Source organism: Moschus berezovskii, chromosome 20 (genome assembly GCF_049115385.1).
Source record: "Moschus berezovskii isolate FMDL1 chromosome 20, NW_MosBer_1.0, whole genome shotgun sequence".
NCBI lineage: Eukaryota > Metazoa > Chordata > Mammalia > Artiodactyla > Moschidae > Moschus > Moschus berezovskii.
Genome location: NC_142479.1, coordinates 24,672,364 through 24,695,170, shown reverse-complemented (window position 1 = coordinate 24,695,170; position 22,807 = coordinate 24,672,364). Strand labels below are relative to the sequence as shown.

General features: G+C 39.7%; 1 protein-coding gene across 2 annotated transcripts in view; it reads right to left on the bottom strand.

The window, feature by feature from the left end:
• Window positions 1-22,807, bottom strand: part of USP32 (ubiquitin specific peptidase 32) — a 204,690-nt gene that overhangs the window by 80,814 nt on the left and 101,069 nt on the right. For both annotated transcript variants that reach the window (XM_088828648.1, XM_055400253.2), the window contains exons 4-5: window positions 20,353-20,471; window positions 15,740-15,899 (exon numbers count right to left, since the gene is read on the bottom strand). In XM_088828648.1, coding sequence (XP_088684774.1) covers window positions 15,740-15,899; window positions 20,353-20,471 — 279 coding nt within the window. The remainder of the gene's footprint in view (window positions 1-15,739; window positions 15,900-20,352; window positions 20,472-22,807) is intronic.

Sequence of the window (22,807 nt, the reverse complement as noted above, 5' to 3'; positions counted from 1 at the left end):
AGGAAAACAAATTGGTAAGGAAAACATTTTCTTCCTATTGACATGGATGAGTTAATTTTTGTAGTGATCTACAGTCCTCTGTTAGAAAATTGCTTGTTCCCAAAACAATTACTCTCTGAGAAAGTGGGATGAAGCTCACTGACATTTCCTAGACAAGTGTTTACTAATACAAAAGGATGAAGGGAATCTCTTGGTGGTCCACTTGTTAGGACTCTGTGCTTCCAATACAGGGGGCACAGGTTCAATCCCTGGTCACATGCCTTGCAGCACCTCCAGAAAAAAATAAGAGGATGCATATTCATTGTAAAGCACCTATTCTATACCAGGCACAATGCTGAGTCCTTTAAAAAAGGTAACATCTCACGTAGCACCATATGCTACCGGAAATGGTGCTTTAGTATAAGGATTATTTTGAGTTGAAGGCAAATGAGAAGCAGCAGATATAAGAAAGCCCTCTAGTTCCCCCTACTGGCCTAATTTGAAAAGATGGCTTCCCGACACCTCCACCAGGACCAGGGAAAGGAACAGTGACCTCCACAAGGGACTGAGCCAGACCCGCCTTTGAGTGTCTGAGCGTCTCCTGTGGAGGCACGTGTCAGCACTGTTTTGCTTTGAGGACAGGGGCTCTGGCTGCAGCAGACCTGGGAGGCACAGCGTATGGCCTAAGTCCTCTTGGAGGAGGTCACCATTAGCTTCACTGTAGAGCTGCCGAGCAGACGACAAACAAACTGGAGAACAATTATATAATAAAGAAGTTCTCACATGCTTGGAAGAGTTCTGGCGCCCACAACAGATTTCCCAACCTGGGGATCCAGCAAAAAAGGACCAAGAACCCCCAGGGAATCTGACTTTGAAGGACAGTGGGATTTGATTACAGAACTTCCACAGGACGTGGGAAACATTCTAGGAGGGCACAAACAAAACACTGTGCACACCAGGACCCAGGAGAAAGGAGCAGTGAGCCCACAAGAGACGGAGTCAGACTTGCAAGTGAGGGTCCAGGAATCTCCGGTGGAGGTGTGTGTCGACAGTAGCCTGTCTTGAGGTCAGAGACACTGACTATAACAGTTCTGAGAGCTGTGGCATGCTGGCATAAGTCCTTTTGAAGGAGGTTGTCATTACCCCTACCATAATTTGGCCTCACTGAAAGATGAACTACCCAGGTCAGCAGGTGACCAATATGCTACTGGAGAAGAGTGGAGAAATAACTCCAGACAGCATGAAAAGGCTGAGCCAAAATGGAAACAACGTCTAGTTGTGAACGTCTGGTGGTGAAAGTAAAGTCTGATGCTATAAAGAACAATACTGCATAGGAATCTGGAATGTTAGGTCCGTGAATAAAGGTAAATTGGAAGTGGCCAAATAGATGGTTAAGAGTGAACACTGACATTTTAGCAATCAGTGAACTAAAATGGACAGCAATAGGTGAATTTACTTCAGATGACCATTATATCTACTACTGTGGGCAAGAATCCCTTAGAAGAAATGCAGTAGCCATCACAGTCAACAGGAGCCTGAAATGCACTACTTGGGTGCAATCTCAAAAATGACGGAATGATCTTTGTTCATTTCCAAGCCAAACCACTCAGTATCACAGTAATTCAAGTTTATGCCCCAACCACTAATGTGGAAGAAGCTGAGGTCGAACGGTTCTGTGACGACCTACAAGACCTTCTAGAACTAACACCAAAAAAAGATGTCCTTTTCATCACAGGGGACTGGAATGCAAAAGTAGGAAGTCAAGAGATACCTGGAGTGCAAATTTGGCCTTGGCATACAAACTGAAGCAGGGCAAAGGCTAATAGAGTTTTGCCAAGAGAACGCACTGGTCATAGCAAATACCCTTTTCCAACAACACAGAGACAACTCCACCTGTGGATATTGCCAGATGGTCAATACCAAAATCAGACTGATTATATTTTTTGCAGCCAAAGATGGAGAAGCTCTATACAGTTAGCAAAAACAAGACCGGAAGGTGACTGTGGCTCTGATCATGAACTCCTTATTGGAAAATTCAATTTAAATTGAAGAAAGTAGGGAAAAGTACTACGCCATAACAGTATGACCTAAATCAAGTTCCTTACGATTATACAGTGGAAGTGACAAATAGAGTCAAGGGATTAGATCTGATAGAGTGCCTGAGGAACTATGGATAAAGGCTCGTAACACTGTACAGGGGGCAGTGATCAAAACCATCCCCAAGAGACAGAAATACAAAAAAGGCAAAATGGTTCTCTGAGGAGGCCTCACAAATAGCTGAGAAAAGAAGAGAAGCTAACGGCAAAGGAGAAAAAGAAAGACATACCCATCTAAATGCAGAGTTCCAAAGAATATCAAGGAGAGATAAGAAAGACTTCCTCAGGGACCAATGCAAAGAAACAGAGGTAAACAATAAAACGGGAAAGACTAGAGATCTCTCTTCAAGAAAACTAGAGATATCAAGGGAAATTTTCATGCAAAGATGGGTATAATAAAGGACAGAAACAGTATGGCCTAGCAGAAGATATTAAGAGGTGGCAAGAATACACAGAAGAACTATACAAAAAAGATCTCAATGACTCAGATAACCATGATAGTGTGATCACTCACCTACACATTCTGGAGGGCCAAGTCAAGTGGGCCTTCGGAAGCATTACTACGAACAAAGCTAGTAGAATGATGGTATTCCAGCTGAGCTATTTCAAATCCTAAGAGAAGATGTTATTAAAGTGCTGCATTCAATATAACAGCAAACTTGGAACATCCAGCAGTGATCACAGGACTGGAAAAGGTCAGTTTTCATTCCAATCCCAAAGAAAGGCAGTGTCAAAGAATGCTAAAGCTACCGCACAATTTTACTCATTTCACACGCTAGCAAAGTAATGCTCAAAATTCTCCATGCTAGGCTTCAACAGTACGTGAACCAAGAATTTCCAGATGTTCAAGCGGGATTTAGAATAAGCAGAGGAATCAGAGATTAAATTGACAAAATCTGATGGATCATAAAAAAGCAAAAGAATTCTAGAAAAACAACTACTTCTGCTTCACTGACCTATGCAAAAGCCTTTGACTGTGTGCATCACAACAAACTGGCAAATTCTTAAAGAGATGGGAATACCAGACCATCTCACTTGTCTCCTGAGAAATCTGTATGCAGGTCAAGAAGCAACTGTTAGAACCAGATATAGAACAATGGACTGGTTCCAAACTGGGAAAGGAGTACTGTAGATTGCCACTCTGCTTATTTAACTTACATGCAGAGAACATACATCATGTGAAATCGTGGGCTGGATGAAGCAGAAGTTGAAATCAAGATTGCTGGGAAAGTATCAATAACCTCAGATATGCAGATGACATCACCCTTATGGCAGAAAGTGAAGAGGAACTAAAAATCCTCTTGATAAAGGTGAAAGAGGAGAGTAAAAAAACTGGCTTAAAACTCAACATTGAAAAAACTAAGACATGGCATCCAGTCGCATTACTTCATGGCAAACAGATGGGGAAACAATGAAAACAGTGACAGACTTTACTTTCTTGGCCTCCAAAATCACTGCAGATGGTGAGTGCAGTCATGAAATTAAAAGATGCTTGCCCCTTGGAAGAAAAGCTATGACAAACCTAGAAAGTGTATTAAAAGCAGAGATATTACTTTGCCAACAAAGATCCGTATAATGAAAGCTATGGTTTTTCCAGTAGTCATGTATGGATGTGACAGTTGGACCACAAAGAAGGTTGAACACTGAATAATCAATCCTTTTGAACTGTGGTGCTGGAGAAGACTCTTGAGAGTTCCTGGACTGCAAGGAGATCAAACCAGTCCATCCTAAAGGAAATCAACCCTGAATATTCATCGGAAGGACTGGTGCTGAAGCTCTAATACTTTGGCCACCTGATGTGAAGAGCTGACTCATTAGAAAAGACCCCTATGCTGGGAAAGATTGAAGGCAGGAGGAGAAGGGGACGACAGAGGACAAGATGTCTGGATGGCATCACTGACTCAATGGACATGAGTTTGAGCAAGCTCCAGGAGATGGTCAAGGACAGGTAAACCTGGAGTGTGCAGTCCATGGGGTTGCAAAAGAGTCAGACATGACTGAGCAACTGAACAACAATAATAACTCTTCTGCCAGGAAGGATAGACGTAAATCACCAGGGAAAACTCTAGATCCTCGTCAACATGGAGATGGCACCAGAAGAAAGAATCTACACAACAAATCTTATTAACCAGTCAAATCAACAAAAGGCTTCTCTAGTAGCGCAGACAGTAAAGAATCAGCACGATTTCCAGGAATGCAGGAAACCCAGGTTTGATCCCTGAGTGGGGAAGATCTTCTGGAAAAGGGAATGGCAACCCACTCTAGTATTCTTGCCTAGAGAATTCCATGGACAGACCATGGGGTCACAAAGAGTTGAACACGTCTGAGTGACTAACACACATACATCAAGCAACAGTTTTTCCATGTATTTGTTTTCCCACAATGTGCCACTCCTAGCAGCTTAAAGTTCTTTTCCTTTGTTTTGTCACTTCTCCACAAAATTATCATTCTTTGCTAAGATGCTATGTAAGTTCAAGCTCTAACCACCTCTTTGAGTTATTCATCACTAAATGTTCCAGTGTGTAAGTAACTTAGTAAGTAATAAGTAAGCTTATGTTTTTCTCTTGTTTTCTGTCTTTTGTTAGTCTAATCTAAAGGGCCCCACCCAATGAAACCAAGATGAGTAGAGGAAAACACTTTTCCTTCCCTGCCCTCCTTAACACAAATCTATGAGTTGTATCATTATCCCTGTTTTCCACAGACAAAGTAAGAAGAGGTCTGCAGACTAAATAAGTGGCTCACTGAACTCTGCAAAGAGATAGAGGAAAACAATGGAATGAGAAAGACTAGAGATCTCTTCAAGAAAATCAGAGATAAAAAGGGAATATTTCATGCAAAGACAGGCACAATAAAGGACAGAAACTGTATAGACCTAACAGAAGCAGAAGATATTAAGATGAGGTGGCAAGAATACACAGAAGAATAACTATACAAAAAAGATCTTAATGACCCAAATAACCATGATGGTACATGATCACTCACCTAGAGCCAGACATCACAGAGTGTGAAGTCAAGTGGCCCTTGGGAAGTACCACGACGAACAAAGCTAGTGGAGGTGATGGCATTTCAGCTGAGCTATTTAAAATCGTAAAAGATGATGCTGTTAAAGTGCTACACTCAATATGCCAGCAAATTTGGAAACCTCAGCAGTGGCCACAGGACTGTAAAAGGTCACTTTTCATGCCAATCTCAAAGAAGGGCAATGCCAAAGAATGTTCCAACCTCCACACAATCGCACTTAAATCACATGCTAGCAAGTAATGCTCAAAATCCTTCAAGCTAGGCTTCAACAGTACATCAACTGAGAACTTTCAGATATACAAGCTGAGTTTAGAAAAGGTAGAGGAACCAGAGATCAAACTGCCAATATCCACTGGATCATAGAGAAAGCAAGGTTTTCCAGAAAAACATCTACTTCTGCTTCATTGACTACGCTAAACTTTTGACTGTGTGCTGCTGCTGCCGCTAAGTCGCTTCAGTCATGTTCGACTCTGTGCGACCCCATAGACGGCAGCCCACCAGGCTCCACCATCCCTGGGATTCTCCAGGCAAGAACACTGGAGTGGGTAGCCATTTCCTTCTCCAATGTGTGAAAGTGGAAAGTGAAAGTGAAGTCGCTCAGTCTTGTCTGACTAGTAGCGACCCCATGGACTGCAGCCCACCAGCCTCCTCTGTCCATGGGATTTTCTAGGCAAGAGTACTGGAGTGGCTTGCCAGTGTGGATCACAACAAATTGTGAAAAAATTCTGAAAGAGATGGAAATACCATACCACCTGCCTACTATGAAACCTGTAGGCAGGTCAAGAAACAACAGTTAGGACTGAACATGGAACAACAGACTGGTTCCAAATTGAGAAAGGAGTATGTATATTATTACCCTGTTTACTTAACTCAGAGTACATCATGCGTAATGCCTGGCTAGATGAAACACAAGCTGGAATCAAGACTGCCAGAAGAAATATCAATAACCTCACAAACGCAGATGACACCACCTTTATGGCAGTAAGCAAAGAAGAACTAAAGAGCCGCTTGATGAAAGTAAAAGGGGAGAGAGAAAAACCTGGCTTAAAACTCAGCATTCAAAAACTAAGATCATGGCATCTGGTCACAGCACCTCACAGCAAATAGATGGGGAAACAAAGGAAACAGTGAAGACTCTTTTTGGCCTCCAAAATCATTGCAGATGGTGACTGCAGCCCTGAAATTAAGACACTTGCTCTTTGGAGGGCTTCCCTGGTGGCTCAGCTGGTAAAGAATCTGCCTGCAACACAGGAGACCTGGGTTTGATCCCCGGGCTGGGAAGATCCCCTGGAGAAGGGAATGGCTACTTACTCCAGTATTATGGCTTCCCTGATAGTTTAGTTGGTAAGGAATCTGCCTGCAGTGCAGGAGACCTCAGTTCAATTCCTGTGTTGGGAAGATCCACTGGAGGAAGGGATAGGCTACCCTCTCCAGTATTTTGGGGTTTCCCTTGTGGTTCAGCTGGGAAATAATCCACCTGCAATGTGGAAGACCTGGGTTCAATCCCTGGGTTGGGAAGATCACCTGGAGAGGGGAAAGGTTACCCACTCCAGTATTCTGGCCTAGAGAATTCCATGGACTGTGCATGGGTCACAAAGAGTCAGACACAACTGAGCGACTTTTACTTTCACTGCACCTTGGAAGAAAAGCAATGACAAACCAAGATGGCGTATTAAAAAGCAGACATTACTTTGCCAACAAAGGTCCGTATAGTCAAAGCTATGGTTTTTCCAGTAGTCATGTATGAATGTGAGAGTTGGACCATAAAGAAGGCTGAGCATGCCAAAGAACTGATGCTTTTGAACTGTGGTGTTGGAGAAGACTCTTGAGAGTCCCTTGGACAGCGAGGAGGTCAAACCAGTCCATCCTAAAGGAAATCAACCCTGAATATTCATTGGAAGAACTGATACTGAAGCTGAAGCTCCAATACTTTAGCCACCTGAGGCAAAGAACCGACTCACTGGAAAAGACCCTAATGCTGGGAAAGACTGAAGGTAGGAGAAGGGGACGAAAGAGGACAAGATGGTTGGATGGCATCACTGATTCAATAGACATGAATTTGGGCAAGCTCTGGGAGGTTGTAGTCCATGGGGTTGCAAATAGTTGGACACAACTGAGTGACTGAACAACAATAACAAATTATTTCTCAAAATGCAGTTCTTGGTCCATCCATATCAGAATTACCCAGAGTAGAAAGTACAGAGCCCTACAGCCCACAGATAAAAAATCTTTGAAGACAGAACCAGTAACCTGCACTTTTAAGACCCTCTTCAAATAATTCTAATGTTTAAGATAAAGACCATTAACTACAAAATAGTGGTTGAATAGTTGATTATTTTGGTTATCCTTCTTACAAGAAATAAGGACACAACAAAATTCAGCTAAGAGGTCAGCAATTAAAAATATTATAAATAAGTGAGAAAATTAAAAGCATAAGTTATTTCTTCAGGTTTTTACCACACACTGCCAACTTACTTCTACAGCCACCAAGGAAACCAACAGATACATTATAGAAGGAGATAAAATAATTAGTTCAGACAGCTTATTCCATGTAGTGTTTGGTTTTTGACATAATTTTATTTTTTAAATTAATATTTATTCGAGTATAGTTGCTTTACAATATTGTTAGTTTCTACTGTACAGCAAAGTGAATCAGTTATATGTATACACATATCTTCTTTTTCCCTATAATATTTAAAGTAGACTGATCTCTGTGAGCCTCAAGTTACTGCTAACCAATTTTCTGTAGCTCACATAATTTTTCTAACCAAAAGTTCTAAAGGGAAGATCTAAGAACAACTATTTTGCAATCTTAAGCAGTTCTTTAAATTGACATATACGATTCATTTGCACCCTAAAAATACGGTAGGTCTTTATATGAATACTGACATACTATGAAGTTGTTAAACCTTATTCAAAATAATGATTTATCTTGGTCCTTCTCCCTCCTATGGGTTTAGTCCTACAATCCTAAAACAACATATTCCTCCTGCTCTCTCCTGGGGAATTCAAATGTTTAAATCAATACTCAGAATGTAGACTTTTGGTTGTTGAAAATTTTCCAGCACAGTTCAGTCCAACAACATGCACTGTGGTTCACTGAACTAAGAAAAACCCAAAGATGAATAGAATATAAGCCTTGTCCTCAAGAGACTTGTAACTTCTGTTGAAAAACAAAGCCATTTTCAACTGACTTCACAGTAAGGTAAAAAGCATCTTAAATACTTTAATTCAAAAGTAAAGTGTGCAAGAATGCAAAAAGTGATTAATTGCAACTGCAGAAAAATGGAGAAGGCATGACAAAAGGGTTATGACATTTGAGTTAGGATTGATGACAAAGTATTTTTACCTGTCAAGAACTGAAAGATGGAATGTATTCTTATATGAAGGAATATTAGGAGTGATGGTAGATAGGGTAGCCATGAAAGTTCATGGTACAGTCATGGAATACTGACCAGTGCTCTTCAGTTGAAGTTGAGAACATAAGTGAGGAGAAATGAGTACTGAAAATTAAGAATAATAAACTAAGAGACTTTAGAGTCATGTTAAGGAGTTTAAAACTTTGTTCTACAGAATATGAAGATTTCTCAAAGGTCTCAAAGCACAGAAGTAAGAATGGTTTGTTTTTGCTTTTATGCAAACTAAATAAACAAAAACAGAAATGGGTCTTTCATTACTCCTATTATCAAACCATAGTCAAGTCACATAAGAAAAACTATCAAAATGATGACAGTAGCAAAGAAAGATGCAAGAAATACGGCTGAGTTAAGATTGACAGGATTTAATATGAAGCTTGATAAAGAAAAGTCAAAGGTAATTTCAAATTGGATTACTAGAATTATTGCTGCTACTGCTAAGTCACTTCAGTCATGTCCGACTCTGTGTGACCCCATAGTCGGAAGCCCACCAGGCTCCCCTGTCCCTGGGATTCTCCAGGCAAGAACACTGGAGTGGGTTGCCATTTCCTTCTCCACTAGAATTATTAGGTTGGTGCAAATGTAATTCCAGTTTTTGCATTGTTGAAATTTTCCATTTGATAGTGGAATACATCCTTAAATAAATGTGGTTATGTTACACAGCATTTTAATACACATTTCTCACTTTATTTTTTCTGCTAATGACTTACTACTTGATGTGTATTTTATATTTATTTTAGACTAGGGATATGTTAGACAAAAAGCAAATTCAAGCAATTTTGCTATTCCAGTTCAAAATGGGTCCTAAAGCAGTGGAAACAACTTGCAATGTCAACAATCCATTGGGCCCAGGAACTGCTAACAACCATATAGTGCAATGGTGGTTTAAGAAGTTTCACAAATGAAACGAGAGCTGTGAAGATGAGGAGCATAGTGGCCAGCCATCGGAAGTTGACAACGACCAATTGAGAGCAATCATCAAACCTGATCCTCTTACAACTACCCAAGAAGTTGCTGAAGAACTCAATGTTGACCACTCAACAGTCGTTTGGCATTTGAAGCAAATTGGAAAGATGAAAAAGCTTGCTGAGTGCCTCTTTAACTGACAATAAGTCAAAAAAATCGTCACTTTGAAGTATTGTCTTCTCTTATGCCACTCAACAAAAATGAACCATTTCTCAATTGGATTGTGATGGGTGACGAAAAATAGATTTTCTACAAAAACGAGCAATGACCAGCTCAGTGGCTGGACTGAGAAAAAGCTCCAAAGCACTTTCCAAAGCCAAACTTGCATCAAAAAAAGGTCATGGTCACTGTTTGGTGGTCTGCTGCCCATCTTGAGATAAGAGACAGAATCAGCTGGCCTCCTGTCTGCATTTCCTGAGACAAGAGCTACATGGGCTCCAGTTGAGGAATTTACAATCGTCCTCCAAAATGGAAGTAACAACAGAAACAAGGTAAACAGTCAGTCTTTTTCTCTTGTAAACATCTTGAGGAAATATAATTATGGCGAGGAAATGATTATGGCAAGGACAGAGAGGCAAAACCCTTTCTGAGTAAAGGATTGAAGGATCTCCGTTCCCCCTTTATAGGATAAGGGAGACACTATACATTTCCACAAAGGCTCCTTGGGGTCAAAACTCAGAGGATAATTCCAGGCCACAGTGAGTCCTGCTCCTCCCAGAAGTCTTTGCTTCAAGATTCATCTTGGCTAAAGGGGTGCATGTGCACCCCAGAGGAGAGGCTTGATACAAATCAGCAGGGGGAGGGGAACAAAGCAAGATGATTGGCCTGAAGGAAGACAAAAACTTCTTACTTACTCTTTACCATCTGCCTCCTTGCCTGAATTCGGTTTTAACTAGTCAGGCAAGGACTACGAAGGGACTCTAGCCTTCACTGCTGGCCCCTGTGGTCCAGTGGTTAGGACTCCCAGTCTGGGAAATTAAGACCTTGCTTCCAGCTATTGCTCGCTGCTGCTTACTGTTAAGCTGCCATTTACGGCTGTGCATGTCTGAAATCAATCTGCTCCACTACAGCATTCTGAATCCTGGTGAAACCATTATATTTGAGAACTATACTCAGCAGATCGATGAGATGCACCTACAACTGCAGTGCCTGCAGCCAGCTTTGGTCAACAGAAAGAACCCAATTCTTCTCCACAACAACACCCGACCACCTATCACACAACCAATAACTCAGAAGTTGAACGAATTGAACTACTAAGTTTTGCCTCATCTGCCACATTCACCTGATGTTCAGTCAACTGACTACCACTTCTTCAAGTATCTCAACAACTTGTTTTGCAGTGAAAATGCTTTCACAACCAGCAGGATCCAGAAAATGCTTTCCAAGAGTTTGTCGAATCCTGAAGTAAGGATTTTATACTAGAGGAATAAACAAACTTATTTCTTGTTGGTAAAAACAAGTTGATTGTAATGTTTCCTATTCTGATTAATAAAAATGTGTTTGAGCCTAGTTACAAAGATTAAAGGGCTTGCCTGGTGGCTCAGACAGTAAAGAATCTGTCTTCAGAAGGAAACACAGGCTCAGTCCCTGGGTTGGGAAGATCCCCTGGAGAAGGGACTGGCTCCCCACTCCAATATTCTTGCCTGAGGAATTCCATGGACAGAGGAGTCTGGCAAGCTACAGTCCATGAGGTAGCAAAAAGAGTTGGACACAATTTGGCAACTAAACAACAAAAGCAAAAACTATACTTCAATTTAAAAAAAGAGAGAAAAAAAAATCATAGGAGGAAGAACAGGATGTTTGCTTATTTTGACCTACAAATGGACTGAAGTAAGGAAAGGTGTTAGATATGAAATTAAGATGTTAGTATATCCAGGAGGCATTTATTAAAATGAATATACAGTTTGATACCTCAAGATCAGTAAACTTCATCTAGGTATCATCTGCAAAGACATGAAGGATAAATGAAGCAAAATAAATGGCTGTAATGAAGCAAAAGCATGCATGCCAGTTAAGAATAGAACTAAAGGCTGATCAATGAAAATTAACTTAAAACTACAATGTTTCAAAATCAAGGGAGAAGAGAATTTCAAGAAAACTGTCAATAGTGCTAAAATGCCGCAGAGATATTAGTAGGTACAATGAGCCTAGGAGAAAGCCACTCAGTTTAGAAATTACGTCATTATTTCAGATGAAACAATGCATAAATTCAAGATAAAATATTTTTTAACAAGGCAAAGGTCATGTACTTTTAGATACCATTAAAAATCCCAAAGTCTTCCCAACTGATAAAAAATTAAACTGAAAAGATCATTTTCAAATTAAAATGGAGCCATATAATGGGATAACACTTTAAATATTTTGATAATTATTTTGACTGATTAAATTTACACAAGCCTGTAGTCTTTGATACAGTGCTCTGAAAAACAAGCAATAAGCAGCTTATTTAACTTATGTGCAGAGTACATAATGAGAAACGCTGGGCTAGAAGAAGCATAAGATGGAATCAAGATTGCCGGGAGAAATATCAATAACCTCAGATATGCAGATGACACCACCCTTACGGCAGAAAGTGAAGAAGAACTAAAGAGCCTCTTGATGAAAGTGAAAGAGGAGAGTGAAAAGTTTGGCTTGAAGCTCAACATTCAGAAAACAAAGATCATGGCATCCGGTCCCATCACTTCATGGCAAACAGATGGGGAAACAGTGGAAATAGTGTCAGACTTTATTTTGGGGGGCTCCAAAATCACTGCAGATGCTGACTGCAGCCATGAAATTAAAAGACGCTTACTCCTTGGAAGGAAAGTTATGACCAACCTAGACAGCATATTAAAAAGCAGAGATATATTACTTTGCCAACGAAGGTCTGTCTAGTCAAGGCTATGTTTTTTCCAGTGGTCATGTATGGATGTGAGAGTTGGACTGTGAAGAAAGCTGAACACCGAAGAATTGATGCTTTTGAACTGTGGTGTTGGTGAAGACTCTTGACAGTCCCTTGGACTGCAAGGAGATCCAACCAGTTCATCCTAAAGGAGATCAGTCCTGAGTGTTCTTTGAAAGGACTAATGCTGAAGCTGAAACTCCAGTACTTTGGCCACCTCATGTGAAGAGCTGACTCACTGGAAAAGACCCTCATGCTGGGAAAGATTGAGGGTAGGAGGAGAAGGGGATGACAGAGGATGAGATGGCTGGATGGCATCACCGACTCGATGGACATGAGTTTGCGTAAACTCCGGAGGTTGGTGATGGACAAGAAGGCTTGGCGTGCTGCGATTCATGGGGTTGCAAAGAGTCGGACACGACTGAGCGACTTAACTGAACTGAACTGAAGCAGTATCTGCATTTGCAAAGTGTGTCAGAACTAATTCAACTTGAAACAACTGACAGAGACTCTCACCTTGACTAAAATTTAGTCCCACTCCTTTGAGCCCTCTTTTCTACTAGGCTCAGAAGTTATTCTGTCTTTGGCCTGCCCAGCTGAATCTTAGCAAAGAATCCTGCTGTATCATCTCCCACCTTTGATACCTGATCAAGTTCCTCATACCCCATATTTAACAAATAAGTCTTTGGCCCACTTTTAGTAAGAATTCCCCCATCCTTGATGATTTCTCTTAGTAATTTTCCTTCCACTAATCACCTCACCTTGCTCCTTGGCTGTAAGTTGCTTTCCTTTTAATATTTGGAGGTAAGACCAATCTCTCTCCACTACTGCAATATGCTACTGCAAAAGTCTTGAATAAAGTTTTGTTTATGGGACTTCCCTGGTGATACAGTGGATAAGAATTCGCCTGCCAATCCAGGGGATCCAGGTTCCTTCCTTCGCTGGTTCAGGAAGATTCCACATGTTGAGCAACTAAGACTGTGCGCTACAACTACTGAAGCCCGAGAGCGCACATGCTGCAACCAGAGAAAGCCTGAGCACAGCAAGAAAGATGCAGAGCAACCAAAAATAAATGATTTTTTAAAAGTCTTGCTTACCATTTTATTAAGTGTCAGAACAATTTTTTGTATAACGTGAGTCATTCAAGGAAAGTAATCACACCCTTGGCCAATAATAGAAAAATAATTTACCATATAATTACAAATGAAAGCAAGAGTTCAGCAGAACATCCATATGACTGACAATGATAGAGCTTAAAGTATAAAAAGATTTCCTAATTTTTTATACAAAATGATTCTTTTAAAAAGGCTTTCCTCTTAAAATAAAGACAGTAGTGCTGAAAAAGTAGGAGCATCAAATTAATTGTCTATTCATGCCAGGATTTATGAGTCAGAATTTTTGGTAACAATGGAATAAAAATGAGAGGGAAAGCAGCTGGTGAATAATTAGTAGCCAACTCATAAATTATAAGAAAAAGTAAATACAAACAGTGCTTGATACCCAAGGTCCTCTACTAGGTCAACAAATACTTATTTAAGGCTTGACACTGACAGTGAATAAAAGAAAATACAGATTCTCTATGATTTAAGAGAAATGACATGTACAGATAAATAAAATATTATAAATAATTATAATACAAAGATGAAAGTGGTAAGTTCATCCAAGAAAGGTACAAAAGAAAGTGTTATGAGAGTTCAGAGGAAGGAGAGATGATTTCTCACAGGAAGGCAAGCAAACATTTCATGGAAAGCAGGCAGCATGTGACAAATCTTCAAGGATGACTAGGGTTTACAGGGAGAACAAAAGGGAAAGGCATTCCTTCTAGTGTTAAGTAGTAGCATAAGCAAAAGCCCAGAGTACGTCCATTCTGTAACCACAGAAAAGAACAGTAGGAGTTAACACTTAGGCCTGTGATGTCGTGGACTAAACAGCGTCCTTCAAAAGTTCATTATCACCTCGAATCACAGAATGTGACCTCACTTGGAAATAGGGTCTTAGCAGATGTAATGAATTAGGGCTCTAGAGTTAAAATCATCCTAAACTTACTGGGCCCTAAATCCAATGAGTGGTGTCTTTAAAAGAAGGGGAGAGGACACAGACACAGACACACACACACACACACACACACACACAGACGGTGGTATGAAAACAGGCAGAAACTAGAATTATGCTGCCACAAGTCAAGCAAAACCTGCGTTCATGAGAAGCTGGGAGAGGCAAGGAAAGATGCTTCCCTGGGATCTTCAGAGGGAACACGGCTCTATTAACACTTTGATTTCAGCTTCCAGAACTGTAAGAGAGTAGATTTCTGTTTTTTCAGTTTATGGACTGTGTTAATTTGTTACAGCAGCCCTAGGGAACTAATATAGCTTGGTTAAGAACAGTCAGTAGAGGGCTTCTGTGAAATAAGTGATATTGATCCCAGTTCTTGCTAATATTTTCTCTTTGAGGAAATGTAATTTCCTGAGTGACAGGAATGTCTGATGCAGAGCTCCTAAATCCCTCAGAATTTTCTGTGTGACAGGAATCTTTTGTTCTGATGCTTGAAGTAACTCTTGGTAGGTTCCTGGAAAGGGGCTGGTCACTAGAAAGATCAAGCCATACACTAGAAACTTGGAACTTTCAACCCCACCCCACCCCCATTCTCTGGACGAAGAAAAGATTTAGAAATACAGTTAATAACTGATAATGCTTATGTAACAAAGCCTGCACAAAAGTCCCAAAGCACAGGGTCTGGAGAGCATCTAAACACATCTACATGCCAAGAGAGGGGCAACACAGCTCCACGCGGACAGAAGCGCCTGTGTTTGGGACCCTTCCAGATTCCATCCTATGTATCTGTTCACCCAGTTGTTCATCTGTATCCTTTAATACAGCTTTTATTATATAATAAATCAGTAAAGGTAAATGTTTTCTGAAGTTCTAGTAAATTACCAAACCCAAGGAGAGGGTCATAGGAAGTCTTATTTATAGGTGGTCAGTCAGAAGCACAGGTCACAATCTGGACTTGGCATCCGAAGCAGGGAGGGCAGAGGGGCAGTCTTTTGGGACTGAGACCTAAACCTGTGGGGTGGGTCTGTGCTAACCCCAGGCAGACAGTGTCAGAACTGAACTAAAGTGTAGGACACCCAGTTGGTGTCCAAGGAGCACTGGAGAACTGCTTGGTGTGGAGGAAAAAAACTCACACATTGTAGTACAAAAGTATTCAGTGAGTAGACCAAAAAAAGTTTATCTTTTTCGGTTATGTACTCAAGCCTCCAGCATTCCATGTTATTACACTTCGGAAGAAAAAAAAAGCCACACTGATAATAGGCATATTCTCTATTACCAGGCAGTTGTACTAAAAAGTGAACAGAGCACAATAAAATGCCATTACTTACAATGTGTGACTCCAGCCAGAGTTTGGTAGAAAGTGGGAGTATCACTATCATCAGTGAGGGTCACATATACACCTCCAGACAGTAGCCAACGAGAGAAGGTAAAAGCATCTTTGTTTAGAAGAAGCCAATTTCTAAACTTTTCATAGTTTACCTTTTCACCCTAAAATTAAAACAAGAAAACACAGGTTTAGTCAAACTTTAAAGTACCTTACTTGGAACTTACACAATTTTAAATTTGCATTTAATTGATGTTTACTCCCTTCTACTATCTATAAGGGAAGAATAATCTAAGTATCATTATAGGCTATATATGTATTTGGCAAAAAAAAAAAAACTGTTTTCAAATATAACTATTTCAGAACTTCTATTTGCATAAAACCTATATGCTAATTGCAAATTATTTTATCAATTCATTAAAGCAGTGAATTTCTACTAAGTCACATTTTATTTGCTAAGGTACATCTTGCAATCAGTAAACTGCATTTCTTTCAATATTTAATAAAAGCAATTTTTCATTTGCTTTATCCTGCTTCTTCAACACTTCCATTGGTTAGAATTAGCACATTTTAATCAACGTGGATGGAATATAAATAATCTTTTAAATTTCATTGGCAAATTAAAAACTATCCAGGAGTCCCCCTCCAAAAGTCATCACTGAAAACGTACATTCACAAGTCAATTAGAATACAAAAAAAGAAGCAAGGAGATTTCTATTTCTTTGCTTTCTTTCCAAGTACTTGTCTTGCTAAATCTGTGGAGAAAAAAAGTGTCCAGGCTGAAAAAAAACATCATATGCCTGTGCAAGTCAATCTCTTCAACTGGAAGACAAGAGTAAGGGCCAGATATTTCTATGAGAAAAAGGCAGAAGCAACCCACATAGAAATACAGTGAAGAACGACACTCAGGAGCCTAGTAGCTATAATCCTGATGAGCTATTAAGTGATACAAATAACTTATAACCTAAAAGGGTTATAGTAGAAATAATTTCTATATTGTTAATAACATCCTATTAAGTACAGTAATATACTTAGCTTCATGGTTTCAGAATATTTAACAGTACAATCTAAGCAATCAAGACAACATTGGAGGGACTTCCCTGGTGGTCCAGCAGTTAAGAATACACCTGCCAATGCAGGGTACACAGGTTGGATCCCTGGTTAGCAAACTAAGATCCCACTTGCTGAGAAGCAACTAAGCCCACGGGCCACAACTACTGAGCCTGCATGCTGCAACTACTGAAGCCCGTGGGACTAGAATCTGTGCTCCACAACAATGAGAAACTGATGCATCCCAACAAAGAAGAGCCCTCACTGGCTGCAATTAGAGAAAGCCCACACACAGCAACGAATACCCAGCGCAGCCAATAAAGAAGTAAGACAACACTGGAAGTCTTAGCTTTCTAAATGCAGGACTATGGCACTCAGATTTGCCGCAGGGACATGAGGACATTGCTGCATGTTTAAAGGATCAGACCCATTTTCTTTCTCTACCCACATTTGGTCTACAAAGAGGGTTTGCAGTATTTTGCAGTATAAATTCCACAAGCTGAGGTACATTTTTACACATTAACATCTCTGACATTGGGATAAGTCTTAAAATCAATAATACGTCTTAAAATCAATAATACCCTTTAATTGTAACTGGTAGTTTTTTTGTTCTTTATAGTAATACATAAAAGTACATCATATTAATCAAAAGCATCTTATATTCAGTGAACATGGTAGTTTAATGGTTTTATGAAGCTAAGATGTTGTTATAAGATGCACCCTCCTGTACCACTAAGAAAAAAACTGCCAATTATAATATGTACTTCTAACAACTTCACATATAGTTAATATTTAATGAGTATTTACAATGTCCTAAGCACAATTCTAAGTATTTTTATACTCATTTAATCCTCAAGCAACCCTCAAGCAATAATAGGAGATACTATTATCCCCATTTTACACAGGAGAAAACTGAAGCTCTGAAAGCTGTATGTTCAAGGTTATACAGTGGCAGAGACAGAACTGAAGCCAAGCAGTCAAGGCTCCAAAGTCTCTGTTCCTGAATTACACACTATATATACTGCCTGGCAACTTAGTGAACAAAGTGACCTCTCAAATCTGCTTGCCCATTAGGATCACTCCATATAACTGGCAGTACTAAAATCCCATCTGTCAAACATGACTTTCTATGTTCTTGAGTCATGGCTCTAAATAAGGAAGCAAAATGGAAATCTTTCATAAACTGTCACAATAACCGTCTAGAAAAAAATTTCCAGTACTATAAAAGGCAATTAAAAACAAACAAATTTCTGAAATTGATACATCTTTGAAGAGCAATATAAAGTATGAATTCCCACCATGAGAATCAACAAGCAAAAAAATTCAATAAGAAAAAAACCAATTTAACTCCTATGTGGATTTCCTTCATCTCAAGTTACTGGAAACATAGTAACTCAAAATGCAAGACTGTGGATCACATCACACATTTTTGACCTTACTCAAAAAGTACGTAGGTAAATACATCAAATAGTTGAATGAGGTAAAATTAGCCCATTCACAGTCTCTTTTTTTCTTTAAACAACCATAAGTACCTAATCATGTAAATAGCTATATACATTAGTATCCCCAAAACTTGGCCTCTCATTTCTTTGATCTCCTCTCTTCCAAAGACTTTGTTCTTCATATGAGACTTCCCTAGCCATTTACTGGAGAAGGCAATGGCAACCCACTCCAGTACTCTTGCCTGGAAAATCCCATGGATGGAGGAGCCTGGTATGCTGCAGTCCATGGGGTCGCACAGAGTTGGACACGACTGAAGCGACTTAGCAGCAGCAGCAGCCATTTACTACCATACTCATTTCCTTAAAATTCTTTGTTCTAATGTCCCTTTCTCTTATAAGCAGTTCCTAACCATCCTATAACAAAATACCTACACCTGGTCATCGCCTCCCTATCACCACCTATCTCCTGTAGTCTACTTAATTTTTCTGTACAGCACTAATTATTATCTTAGTATATGTACCTGCTGTTGTGCCTAAATTTTAAGAGAACTGGGTGACTAACCAAATTAAATCCCCATCTATAAAATAGGAATGTCTGCATAAACCTTATTAAAATGAAAAAAATATACATTCTCCCCTAAAATAAGCAAACAACTTGATATTTCTGTGAAAAATCCAATTTATCAGGCTTGCAAAGATTAGATAACTCTTTTTTTTCCCTAATAAAATTTGGCCAGCAAATTTTAGAGAGGAAAAACAAAAAAGATGATCTAGTTTGTCTTAAGGTACTGAAATACCATCACAGCAACTTCCAGTCAATAAGACAACCAGAAATGCAGGAAGACAATCCATTCAGCACCAAACACGCAGAACTGCTGAGTAAAATGTAACACCGTAACTATTACCGAGCACTGCTTGCTGCTGCTCCTGCTGCTAAGTCGCTTCAGTCGTGTCTGACTCTGTGCGACCCCATTGATGGAAGCCCACCAGGCTCCCGGTCCCTGGGATTCTCCAGGCAAGAACACTGGCGTGGGTTGCCATTTCCTTCTCCAATGCATGAAAGTGAAAAGTGAAAGTGAAGGCGCTCAGTTGTGTCCGACTCTTCGCGACCCCATGGACTGCAGCCTACCAGGCTCCTCCGTCCATGGGATTTTCCAGGCAAGAGTACTGGAGTGGGATGCCATTGCCTTGTCCAACTGAACACTGCTTAGCCAAGTGGAAAAGCAGGAAAGGGAGATCCCCAGGTGCTATCAACCCGAGGGGACTCAGAGCCAGAGTTCAAACAGATATTAGAACCAGATACATGGACACAGCTGGAGTATTAATAATCAGTGCTTATACAGTTAGGAAGGTGACTAAATCAAACTGAATAAAACAAACAGCAGTGAAAGACTCTCCTGTCTGTGAAATGGAAGTGGATCAAATGGCCACAAGAAATTATACAGCACTGAGTGCTGCAGGAAAGGATCAAAAACTTGTAGAAGAGCTTTATTTTGCCACATCTTGGGACTTTTCCCATGTGAGCAGACCTCTGAAAAGAAATTAAAGAAAAATTTTCTCTGTTAAAGATACACATTTTCTGTTGCTAAAGTTTTTTATAATGAAAATATATTATTCATGAAAACAGGAAAATGACCAATTTTTAAAACCCAAATATTTCACTATGCAAAACAATTAAAAAAATAAATTACAAAATGCATTTATGATAAAATAGGCATTGATGGATCACAGAGGTCACCTACAGCTCAAGGCCAATGAGAGCTATTTCTACGTGCTCATGATGAAAAGCAGTGACGAGCACCACAACTTAAGCAATGCTCAGGTGTCTGCAGGATCACCTGTGAATGTGTGTGCGTGCTGGTGTGAGAGTGGGGGAGTGTGTTTCATCACACCATAAGTAGAGACAGTTGCCTTTACAGTAGAACTGGGAATTTTCAGATCCACAAACATAGCAGTAGTAAGTGTCATGGACCTGTGAGCCTAGCACACAAATCGTTAAAAAACTTCAACCATTAAATACAAAAATGTCAAGAAAATGCCATGCATAAACGTCTATTCATCACAGCTAAACTCATTATACAACTAAGATTTAATACTCTGATGCAATGTAAATCTTTAAATGTACCTCTGAGAAACACTTTCTGAGTGTATCTGGGACTTTACCATCCACCACATGAAGCATTCTTTCCATTTCTTCCCGTATAACATAGCTCCCGGATTCACTTGCAAAAAGACTAAAAATGTCTAGGAAAAAGAAATAATGAATTAATTTTATCATAGATTAAACATACCCTGGTGGGTGTAGGGAGGAAAGAGAAAGGTAACAATTATTGAGTGACCAACCATTTTATAAATATACAATTTATCCCTTAAAAAAAAAAACCCAATGCTAATTACAACAGCAATGTGGTATCTTTTCACATACCAAATTTGCAAAAAATGTTTACGTGTGATAACACAAAGTGTTAGCAATAAACTAGGATGAACTGAAACTCTTACATACTGTTAGTGAATATATATTACTGTAACACCTTGGAGAGTATCTTGACAAAATATAAAGATGAAGATTCATGCCAGAAGTTCAATTTCTAGGCAACTCCACCTCCACTCGTGAAAAACTCTCGTACATATTTGCATGAGGTACAACACAAACCGAAGCAATCTTTGTAATAGCGAAATTTAGGGGAAAAAAAAAAGATAAATGTCTACCAACAAAAAAACAGGTAACCTGAGACATACACACAATGAAATACTATATAGCAATTAGAATAAAGGAATTAATGTTCCAACACGAGTAAATATCAATAATCTCCAATACAAAAAGCAAACTGAAAAATCTGTAGAGTATACCATTTATTTGGCTTGGCCATGATCTTCAATTTTGTGAAAAAAAAAAAAAAAAAACAAGATCTGGGACAAATATGACACAATGGTAAGAAATAATAAAGTTGGGTAGAAGTAAATATTGTGTTTGAAATACTGCTGTTAAGGGTTGAACTGCATCCGCACAAAAGATATGCTGAAATCCTAATCTCCAAGTACTTGAGAATTTGAATTTGTTTGGAAACACAGGTGATAGAAAGAAGAGACATTCTATTCCCCTGAAGGCTCACTGGGTTCCTTGTCTGCCCACCCACATGCCATGGCTGATTCTGTTAGGGGGAATATTTGCTGGAAGGCTCTGACCATATGTTATGGATTAAATTATACCTCCCCCCGCCAAAAAGTGTTGGAAGTCTTAACCCCAGTACTCATGAATGTGACTTTATTTGAAAAAGGGTCTCTGGAGATAAAATCAAATTAAGATGAGGTTATTAGGTTGGGTCTTAATTCAATATGACTGATTCTAAGAACAGAAGACACAAAAAGCCATGTGATGAGACAGTAAGAGATTGGAGAGAAGCAACTGGCAAGTCAAGGAACACCAAGGATTGAGGGCTACCACCAGAAGTTAGGAAAAAGGAAGGATTCTTCCCCGTAGATTTCAGAGGGAACAAAACTCTGCTAATATCTTCATTTTGGACTTCTCCTGTGTAATTGTGCTCATATTACATGCTAACAAGGTAATGCTCAAATCCTTCAAATTGGGCTTCAGCAGTACATGAACCAAGAATTTCCAGATGTACAAGCTAGGTTTAGAAAAGGCAGAGCAACCAGAGATCAAATTGCCAACATTTGTTGGATCATGGAGAAAGCAAGGGAATTCCAGAAAAATACGTATTTCTGCTTCAATGACTACACTAAAGCCTTTCACTACGTGGATCACAACTCAGCAACTAAATAACAACACAAATTGTTGTTCATCGTTGAGTCCAACTCTTTGCGACACCATGGATTGCAGCAAGCCAGGCTTCCCTGTCCTTTACTATCTCCTGGAGTTTGCTCAAACTTAGGTTCACTGAGTCAGTGATGTTATCTAACCATCTCATCCGCCACCCCTTCTCCTCCTGCCCTCAATCTTCCCCAGCTTCAGGGTCTCTTCCAATGAGTTGGTTCTTCACATCAGGTGGACAAAGTATTGGAGCTGCAACTTCAGCATCAGTCCTTACAATGAATAATCAGGGCTGATTTCCTTTAGGATGGACTGGTTGGATCTCCTTGCAGTCTAAGGGACTCTCAAGAGTATTCTCCAGCACCACAGTTCGAAAGCATCAATTCTTTGGTGCTCAGCCTTCTTTATGGTCCAACTATCACATTTGTACATGACTACTGGAAAAACCAGAGCTGTGACTATAAGGACTGTTGTTGGCAAAGTGATGTCTCTACTTTTTAATACATTGCCTAGGTTTTTCATGGACAATTGCACTCATTTCACATGACAGCAAGGTAATGCTCAAAATCCTTCAAGCTAAACTGAGAACTTCCAGATGTACAAGTCAGATTTAGAAAAGACAGAGGAACCAGAGATCAAATTGCCAACATCGACTGGATCACAGAAAAAGCAAGAGAATTCCAGAAAAACAACTGCTTCACTGACTATACCAAAGCCCTTGACTGTGTGGATCACAACAAACTGTGGAAAATTCTTAAAAGAGATGGGAATACCAAACCACCTTACCTGTCTCCTGAGGAATCTGTAT